The sequence below is a fragment of the Amblyomma maculatum genome, chromosome 2, assembly GCF_055883805.1.
Source record: "Amblyomma maculatum isolate TAMU_Amacu chromosome 2, ASM5588380v1, whole genome shotgun sequence".
NCBI classification, from domain to species: domain Eukaryota; kingdom Metazoa; phylum Arthropoda; class Arachnida; order Ixodida; family Ixodidae; genus Amblyomma; species Amblyomma maculatum.
The window spans coordinates 26,317,717-26,328,360 of NC_139345.1; the positions used below are offsets into that span (position 1 = coordinate 26,317,717).

General features: G+C 46.3%; 1 protein-coding gene across 4 annotated transcripts in view; it reads right to left on the minus strand.

Annotated features, from left to right (window-relative positions):
- LOC146198185 (AT-rich interactive domain-containing protein 3C-like) overlaps positions 1–8,979 on the minus strand; it is a 244,612-nt gene extending 235,633 nt beyond the window's left edge. For all 4 annotated transcript variants that reach the window (XM_084593581.1, XM_084593578.1, XM_084593580.1 and 1 more), the window contains exon 1: positions 8,433–8,979. In XM_084593581.1, coding sequence (XP_084449707.1) covers positions 8,433–8,468 — 36 coding nt within the window. In that variant the 5' untranslated portion in view covers positions 8,469–8,979. The remainder of the gene's footprint in view (positions 1–8,432) is intronic.
- Between the last annotated feature and the right edge of the window lie 1,665 nt (positions 8,980–10,644).

Consider the following 10,644-nt stretch of genomic DNA (forward strand, 5'->3'; position numbering starts at 1 on the left):
GTCAACTCTTTGGTCCCCGAGACGCGCCGTCACAGATAGCGCGCGCGCGCGTGTAGGAAGCGGAAAAACAAAGAAAAGGAGGAGCGAGTAGCGAAGGGCCCAATGTCAAATGCCCGCCTCGTCCGATATCAACAGCTCCATCGTCGCAAACAACGCGGCCTCATCCGCGGCGAGCACTGCAGTCGACAGCGCGCAGGAGGCCCACCGGCGGCGGCGCTGTGACCTGGGCATATAAAAGCGCGCTCAAGTTAATCCGAACGAAGGAGTGGACCAATTAGACGGTATTGGCCACCTTGGATTTGATCGTCGCCGGCTTCTCCAGAGCATTAGGTGGCTAATAAATGGACGAAAATTACTCCAAATCATGAATCATGCGGGAATCAAGCACTAATGACTAAAGCTCATAACAATAAATTAAAACACAGCATTTGCCAGCCGACGATAAACGATGCCAGCTGCCTTTGGAACAATCCTCACGCTCCTAAAGCAGTATCCACATTAACAGGAACTTCGGTGAATTGAATCCCGACCACAACTCGGCGAAGGCGAAACACAAATGTGATCTGTGTGCTACGCTATGTCCGCGCATGCTAAAGGCACACTGAATGATTTGACGTTGACCTGAATCAATAAACAAAGCACCCCCCCCCCCCCCCCCACCTCTGCGAAAATGGACCTTTCGTACGTTTTTACACAAGCTAAACATTGGTGACGCCCCCTCTAGCCGCTTTCTCAAGTGAAATGTTTGCTTTGGTTTGAGGGGTTTAACGGCCCAAAGCGACTCAGGTTATGAGAGACGCCGTAGTGGAGGACTCCGGAAATATCGACCACTTGGGGTTCTTTAACGTGCAGTGACATCGCACAGCGCACAGGCGCCTTGCTTTTCGCCTCCATCGAAAAGAGGCCGCCGAGGCGGGGTTCGATCCCGCGTCCTTGGGTTCAGTAGTCGAACTCCATAACCACTGCATGCCACCCTGGCGTCAAGAGAAATGTGCGCGTCAACGCCGGTGTTCGGGCGCCGATCTCAGAGCTAAGCTACACCGCCTTTCGCTTCAAAACAAGGGCATCCAGTCCTCATCAGTGTTGGCATCAGGAACACGAATAGTTGTCAAAGCAAATCTTCTATATTGCGGCGGTTGCGTCCGAACCCGAGCCCAGGTGTCCAAAATTGATCCGCAGTCTTCCACTACGACGTCTTTGACTGATCATGAGCAAAAAGATTGATATTGAAGAATGGTATGTCAGTAAGAGCGATTCACCGAGATTCCGGTGAATTCCCAGACAGAGCAGCTGTGCTAGTTTTCAGCACACTTCTCTTTAAAAGGAACCCATGAGCTGGCCGTACTTTGGTCGCGCGCAGAACAGGAATGCGGGACAGAGAAAACGATTAGCTCATAATGAGGTGCATTCCATGCAACATGTTGCATAGTAAAATTGCAACCAAAAGCAGCACCAAGCTGTCATAACATGATCGAAACCAGAACCAAGCCGAGGCCTTTGGTGCAGCCTGGAAAATTAAGTCTGCCGAAGACATCGCTGTGAATGGTGTTATTTTATTGTTGTTGTGCGGCGGAGTTCGCCGCAGCAATTGAACGTTCTAAATGTCTGGCGTATTCGTCCGTTTTCATTCCCACCAATGTCCATTCACACCCCGAGCACCCAGTGCGGCTAGCCGCGAATACATATAGTTAATATGAAGCGCCAATAGATCTGCGTCAGCCCTATTGGCGGAGACGTGACCTGCACGAAACAATACAAAATGAGCGCGAGAAGAGAACGGCGCGATGACTTGGTGGAAAGAACAATGCAATCGCTTGCTGGGCATTAAAATGGCGTATGATAGAGAAAAACGGAATACTTTGCTGGGTGTGCACAAATGCGAAATATTTTGCCTCTCTACTATTATCAGCGATTAGAGGAGAATCCGCGTGCTGGCAAATGCCGAACGCGAGAAGACCGCAGTCGACTTTTCGCAGCGATAGACGAGCTCTGTCACAGAAAATCATGCTAACGAAATTGCGTAAGCTGAGATCACTGCTAATATATAGGTACGCTAAGTCTTCACGTGTCAAGCTATATATATATATATATATATATATATATATATATATATATATATATATATATATATATATATATATATATATATATATATATATATATATATATATATTTTTTTACAATATCCCTAAGGGCCCTCGTGCGAGAGTATTATATATATATATATATATATATATATATATATATATATATAACGAAAAGGGTGCTACTTAAGTCGAGGACAACGCGGAGGGCTATGGAACGAAAAATGGTAATTGTAACGTTCAGAGATAGGAAGCGCGTAGTGTGGGTTAGAGACATAATTCGAGTTAATGACGTTCTAGTGTAAATAAAGAAGAAATGGCTATGGGCACGGAATGTAGTTCGAAGAGAGGATAACCGATGGTCTCTAAGAGTAACCAATTAGATTCCCAGGGAAGGGAAGTGTAGCAGGGGGCGGCAGAAAATTAGGTCGGTGGATATTAAGAAATTTGCAGGGGTCAACTGGATGCAGTTAGCACAGGACCTGGTTATTGGAGGAAAATGGGAGACGCCTTCGCCCTGTTGTGGGTATAGTCCGGCTGATGATGATGATGGTGTGTGTGTGTGTGTGTGTGTGCGTGTGCGTGTGTGTGTGTGTGTGTGTGTGTGTGTGTGTGTGTGTGTGTGTGTGTGTGTGTGTGTGTGTGTGTGTGTGTGTGTGTGTGAGGGTAGTCGCATGGCAGAGCACTTCAAGGACAATCTTCTGTAGCACCTCGGGAACGTAACTGGAGGAAACAAGAAAGCAACAACAGTTCTCGCTACGTTCTCACCTCATGTCAATATAGTCTTGTGTAGGGATCTCTAAGGCTTCGCTCCATTACCACGCACTTTTTTACCGTGATCAGGCTTTTTCAGGGTGATTCCACGTTTAACAGAGACGTCCAGATAGCCAGAAGGGACTATATATACAGTCGATTTATATCAAGAACAAAAATTGCACATTAACGGTGTTTTATAGAGTGTCGCAATGAAGGTTGTGGGGTTCTCTGTTCCAACTTCAAACCTTAATTATGTACGCCAGCCACCCACACCTAATTTAGTCAATTTATTTTGGCCTGCTGTCCCATCGTTTCTGTCATTTATTCTTGACAATGCATTCGACTTTACAGAGCTGTTTAACCCTAAGTCTCTGCTCTATAGTCACAAACGCAACAAAAGTATTTCTCGAATTCAGATGCGATAGTTATTTAGCTTATGTAGTTTAACTACGTGGAATGCGAAAGCGAGCGTGGCCAGGGGCACAGCACAAGTCGAGAGCCAATGTGGGTCTTGCTCTATATTTTTGTCTCCATGTGTGCAAGCCAATGCAATCTTCCGCTGCTGCATGCGCGCGTATTAAGTATGAAAGGCGTTCAGCTGCCACCCTCGACAACTAAAACGAGCATGGCCTCCAAAAACACGGCGAGTATGAAACCAAACCTTTTGCAGATTTTGCACGTCAACGGTATTCATCAGAAAAGGAAGAAACGTAAAAACGAAGCAAAAGGACACCCCCCCCCCCCCCCCCCATTTCTATTTGGAGGGCTTTAAAGACTTATAATGTAGCCTTGCTATCGCATGCCTGGACCTTCAGCGAGCCTGTTAGCGACTACGTTTAGAAAAAACATCTGCTCAAAAATGAATTGCGCGAGCGCGTAAGAAAAAACAGTCCCGCTCTAGTCGCAAATCTTGCACGTAACCCGTAACCGCACAGCTCGAGCACGATGAAGAATGTATGCAGCCATAGGTCGGCGGACTCACTTATGAGTCGACTCACTCGGGCTCCCACTCAGATCATGATCTGAATGGTGAGTGAGTCCGGACTCACATTCAGATCATGATCTGAGTCGTGAGTGAATTCGGACTCACACTCAGATCGTGATCTTAGTCGTGAGTTCGGACTCACACTCAAATTATGATCCGAGTTTCAGTGAGTCCGGATTCACATTCAGATCGTGATCTGAGTGTCGTGAGTGAGTCTGGAGTGGCACTCAAGATCGTGATCTGAGTCGTGAGACAAGACTCACATTTAGATCATGATATGAGTCGTGAGTGAGTCCGGACTCGCATTCAGTTTATGATCTGAGTCGTGCTGAGTCCGACCTAGAAAGTTCCTATGAAATCAAATGAATTCTTGCTCAGAGGTTGAAGAAGCATGATACGAAGTGATCGAATGAGCAATGGGCACAAGTCGCTAATTAGATCCTAGCGCACTCGAATTGCCTGTATATTTCTAATAATGAATAAGCTTCTTGGTGAGCTGATGATGTAGAGCAATTTCGTTGTTTTTTTGCTACACAAATATTTTGACTATGGGAGATTAATGTAGGTTAATCGAACATTTGTTCTCGTTGGCGTGTTGTATTGCGGTGGCTATTATAGTTCTTCCTTTGCTGTTTATTTACTTTGGAATATCTCGCAAATGATTTCACTGGTTAGCTGTTCATTGGTGCACAGCGATGCGAACGTGCCAGGCTAGCCGTGCATAGCTAATTATATGAGGCTAATGAAGTTCGTAGAGACCATTGTGTAACCAAATTTTGTTAACGTTCTTTCTTACTGCGAAAGAAATCATAGGCTTACACCACAGACCAAGAATCTTGTCCGATATTTCTTTTTGTGTGCCATAGCTCTAATTGGGTAGGCTGTTTGAGGAGGTCACAAATACGTGGCTACGTACGTGGGTAATTTAAGCACATTTTGGTATGGATGAAATTTTGCTTCGGTCGATTTGGTTCAAAACCTGTCCAACATAATTTTCCTACGGCGACCACGACCACGACCACCCACCGCCGAAATTTTACCTCAACTGATTTGGACAAAAATCTGCCCAATTTATTATGACTATGGCGAACAAGATGGTGACCTCCAAATTTCACCGGGCACACCCTCAAATTTGGTCCACTCACCCCAGTAGATTGACCTCGGCCGATTTTGGACCAAAATGAACGTACAGCATAATTCGATTAAGGCGAACACGATGGTGACCTCCAAATTTCGGTTCGGGTCACACACGGTTTACCAACCCTCGAATGTTGATTCTGGCCGATTTGCATCAAAAGCGATCAGTTCCTAATTGCACTGACCATTCTCGACACTATGGTTACCTATAAAGTTGGACATGACTATTTCCAGAATTTGGCCCAGGCCACCTTCAAAGTTTCACCTTTACAACTGGTACCCAACCACTATTGACGGTGCCCGACAAGACGGCAACCACCAAATCGGCCATAGCCATTTCTAAAATTTGGCCCGTGCTATAGCTAAAAAGACCATGCTTTCGTACTATAATCAGCTTAAAAGAGACAAACCCTACCATGCTTTTTCTTTTCCTGTAACTTGTTCATTACTGAAGAAAACATTCTAATCATGTAATGTTACCCTCCCCCCCCCTTTTTTTTTTTTCATTTATTTCCCGCGTTTTTTTTTTTTTTTGTACTTCTTTTCGCCGACCTATACAAGCTTTAGGACCGTCACTCATTGCTTGTCGAGAGTGGAAATGAGTGAGTCCCGATGAGTCGAAATGAGTGAGTCCATGATGAGCCTAAGTTCAGATGAGATCGCGAGTCAAAACTGAGTGAGTTCAAATGAGTCGTGAGTTGACATGAGTGAGTGAGCCCAGATTAGTTATGAGCCCGAGTGAGTCGCTGCAGCTTGCATGAGTTTGAGTTCATGAGTGTGAGTGAGCACACGTGATTTTGCCGACCTATGTATGCAGCTAATCAATTTTATTGTTACTGCCCTTGCAAAGCTCGGCAGAAACAATACTCCGGTCGTGGCCTGCGCCTGCAGCGTTGGCTGCAAAAAGGGGGAAGTGTGAAGTCAAAACAAGCGCATATATCGTGGCGAATAGAGGACCTGCATGGGAGCGGTGACGCTTTTGTCCAGTGGTGACCGCGTATATTTCTGTTTGCGTTTTGTTTTCCCTCTGTCTCGGCTCCGTCGCGGAGGCATCCCATTTCAATGGGTCTACAGATTTATTTATTTTATTTACAGAAGACTGCTGGCTTTATTGCAAAGCCTTAAGCCTTAAGAGATTGCCGACGTTTTGAAGTGCAGCTTTATGTGACCGCACACTGAAAGTGGCCGAATGTGCGTTGCTCATTTGGAATAAAAGCCGCTGCTTTTCAAGGCGCGAAATCAGCCACAGAGGCCAATTAAGTCGATGTCAGCTCGAATAACACAAGCAAGCCAAAGCACCACCAGCAGCCGGATTACCATGCAGCCGACACTCCACGAGCGACTATCGCCACTGCCCTATACAATGTGTTGATGCCGACCAAAGAAATCGACGACGACCGTCTCCATATTTTTTTTTTTTTACACTGCGTCTCATAAGGAGAATGGTAGAATGCGACCAAAAGTAAAATTTTTATGAGGCAGCTATCTTTCTGTTACACATGCACCAATGCAACGTGAGCGGCTGCGTCGATTGCATCAGCTGGATTATTCTTTTAACGACGGTACTTCGGCAACTTCCGGCCCAACGTATTAAATTATATAGGAGAGCGGCCTGTACGCGGACAAAACTTTGCAACTTTTTCTTTTTTTGTAGCTAACTGGTTAACTCCGGGAAGCACTCTTTACTCGACAGTGGTCGTTTACGGAGCAAATGTCAGAATTTTCCCGCGACTTCCTGCGGATCACTTGCTTGCTAAAAGGGAATGATGAAACTACACGAACAAGTTAAGTACCTAAATAGATTGATATTTTTTTTTTTTTCAGAGCAAGTGTCTTGGGCTAATTATTAGACATAACTCGACAAGGAATAAATCTTCGCTTCCTCATTTTCTTTCCTTCGCACCAGATAACGCCGCAGATGCCGAATAATCATGAAAATTTTGCACAGGTCTGCACACCACACAGACTGCAGCCTGTGGCACTTTCGCCCGTCTGCAGAGCTTCTTGGTGCTCGTCCAAAGCGCTGCGTTCGAATGTGCAGTCTTTGCTCGGCCAAAGGCCCTATACATGCGAGCCTGCATCCGGTAAAATAACAAAGCTCTCAAAAACAGCGTGCTGCAGGTGATAAGTTAAAAAAAGAAAATGAAGACCGACGATATACCGGAATGAAAACTCGGCACGAGAGGCCACTCCACTGCATCGCCTCCAGTTTGACCGATAGCGACCTGCCGCGGTGCGCTCAGCTGATCACATCATGATAACGACACCGGCAACTTGCCGCACAGCGTTTGGTAAGGCGCGGAGCAGTTGTTGCGCCCAGCGTTTCCTAACAGCTAAGCAGTTTTCTCTCTATAAAGTAACAGGCCGCAAATGACGGAACAGACTCACTGCAACCCCGAGTGATGACCTGGCAAACAGCTTTGCATCAGTCTATAAGAGTCGAATTCCACAACGACGTCACGAAATAACATACAGGAAAGGAGTGGAAGTGGTGACTTTCCTTCTCAGGACGGCCATCAACTGCTTATAACGCGCGCCCTAAGCAGTCAAGGCTAAGCACCATGTTAACACAAGCGCACTGTATTTGAAGTGCATACCTCCAACCTTTGTCAAGTTTCTGGGAAAAAGAGCAAAGAGCTGAAATTGATAGCAAGCCCATTTATCGCGATTCGAAAAGACGACGACAGATTTGCTACGCGAAATTGTTATCATAAGCCAGAGTCTAAAAGGAGAGCTAATGTTCGTGTTTAACAAGTTCTTAGAAAATGTGGAAATCAGTGGGTATACCTTCGATTACAGGCAGGGGCAAAAAGTTGCCTCGAAAGGCGCCATTCAAAGAACACAGCTAACAAGTTAACAAATAAACTATAGGTAATTACCCAATTTTCTTACTGTGCGCAATGTGACTGAACAGGGCTAGAGGGGGAAGATTCCCGGAACGGGCCCCTAGTTATTCGCACGTACGAGAATTGATGTTTCGAACCTTTGTACCAGTCGCGAGGCCAGCACATGGCAAGCAACGTTTCACGAGTAATAAAATCTCCCCTCAAAAGAAAAGGTAATCGTACTACAATTGAAATAAATCCTGACCTACAGCGAGTGCCCCGGTTCGAACGTCACGAACAAGTAACATAGAACACTTCCATATTTGGAAGCATGCACACAAACTGGATCGCGTTATTGAGTGTTCCTTTTCAACTCGTGCCCCCCCCCCCTTTCCTTTCAATCGACCGTATAAAGAAACGAGGGCCATGCGGCCTGGTAAAATGTCAAAACATGTGGTCGGAATTTAAGCTGACGGGCGTTTCGAAAGCCTACATCAATGATAGCATATCGTTTAGCGAAGAACATAAAGAAGCGACAGACCGCACGGCTGTGGAAATGTCTACACAACGTCTTCAATTCACCCCAGAAAACTTGCAATCCCGCATTGATCGAAGTCGTGCAGCGTTAGTTCTTTGCACACTCACCACACTGCCGTCCATGTCGTCCGATTCGTGTTCCATCCGGAAGGCTGGAAGCGGGATACGGTTTTTGACACGAATTTTGGCAGCTGGGGGGGTTGCGGGACGGGAAGAATTACCAGCGACACAGGCTAAGCGCTGGCTGACGCACCGTTTTGCCGATTCACCACCCACTGTGACGCCAACACGCACTCGGGCCAAGTGCAGGCGGTGAACGTTGTCAACAGCAGCACAAACACAGCCGAAATCGCGGAGAGCTCGTTCGCGTAGTGGTGTACTACAAACACAGGCGTAGTCGTCACACGGTGGCACAGTCCAAGTCGGTCACCAACGAATGGTGCACACACACAGACGAACGCGCGCTCTTCTCAATCCAAGGGTAAGAGATCACATGGGCTGTCGGCGTGCGTTGTCGAAAGCTCGCCGAGGAGCGGGAATCGCCGGCCGGTGCGGGGAGAGTCACCTAACTGCATCGGAGGCCGACTACCAACAACTCGCAACTCGGCGGACGCGAGATGGCTCCGTTACCCGTCATGCACCGCGTGGCTCGTAGCGCTGCCGGCGCTGGGTCGGGTGAGGAGGGGAACGAAATAGAGGGGGGGTGAAATTGACGATGACGCTCCGCCCCTGCGCGCGCGCCGATTGGAGCGAGCGCGCGCCAATCGGCGCGCAAGGAGATTCTTTCTGCTATGATAATTAATTGGCTGATCGGTACTCGGTAGTAGTGGTTCTCTCTCGGCGCTCAGCGAGTTTCCACTCGGGCGGGCAGCCATGTTGTGGTCAAATTTGAGAGTGCGTGCGGTGCTAAGCGCAGCCTGCTCTTTCGAGAGAGCGGAGGCGCGCGCTGTCTATGTGCACTCTGCTCCAGGGGCGCGTTTATTTGCGTATTGCTTGGCCATCCGTTTGCCTTCTGCGCACTGCGCCGCCTTGACCGTTTTTTTTTCTGAGGGTGCCTTATATTATATATGCGCAGTAGGGCGCTTTTTTCTCCTGAAACTAGACAACTAAAATATATAGCTCGCCGACTTTGTCGTCCGAAAAAGCGAAAGCTGTTTTATCCGATAAAGAAGGGTATGTTCCTTTTGGGAATAAAGGATCATTCCGAAGGGAAAATACAAAACGTGCGTTAAAAAAAAAAAAAAGCCAGTTGGTCTTTAGTTTGTCTGATATTTCTGCAACGCAGTAAGCTTTTATAAGGTTTTTATAGACAATAGCTATAAAAAAAAAATTTCTTAATTAAATATATAACTACCTCTGTACCCAGCGAAATGCAGATGTGGCTGGGCATCCTAGGCGTGTTGTTAACGTTGATGATAATGACAGTATAGGTATACTCTTTGGAGTGGGTGCTCGTTGGGAATGTGAGCGCAAAACGTTTATTTTCTGGTATGGCGATTACATGTTGAGACCTAGTCAGTGATCCGTACGCGAAACTTGAGAACATCCAACAAGTGGTGATGATGATGATGATGCTGATGCTCAGGGCCATACCCTTTGAAACGGGTCGGCACCAAAACTGGTGTGCAGGCCAAAAGTGAAAGGGAGAAAGAGGAAAGTTAAAAAAAAAAAAAGAGGGAAGAACAAACAAGTGGGATCACTGCGTGTAGCGCCATCTCGTGGCTGCAGAAAGAAATAGTCCCGATATCTGATAATGATATTAGATAAGCTTGGTGCGTAAACAGAACCGGATTAACAGGGATGAGGGCCTAGTTAAAAAAAAAATAACCAAGATGATCCCTTGCCTCCTCTTCCTACCTTTTATCTACGTTCGTCTTGAGACATGATGCGCTATAGCTTTCGTTTCAGAGAACAGCTGCGGTATCTGATCGAAGAATGTGTGGATTCTTGATGAACACCTCTTGTGCTTATAAATTTCCACTAAATATACACTCTCATCAGGATTGAAATATCGAACAGGGGGAGACATAATCAAAGCCTTCCGTTGAGCATGCATCAAAAAAATAAAATAGTATTTTGCTGGGCTTATTCGCTAATAGTAATGGCAGTAATCTGAAACCCAAGCATATGGCGTTGCCTTAACTATATATGGCCTACCAAACGATACGAAGTGCATTCGCACAATCAAATAGTTCGGGTATTGCAATCTCTCCGAGTGCTTGAATGATAGAGGCACCATACTGTAGTTGCGGTTTTATTTTTTTTTTAATGATCTGCAGCACATTAATAAACATTGACAGTCATATGGGTTGCGCGAAAC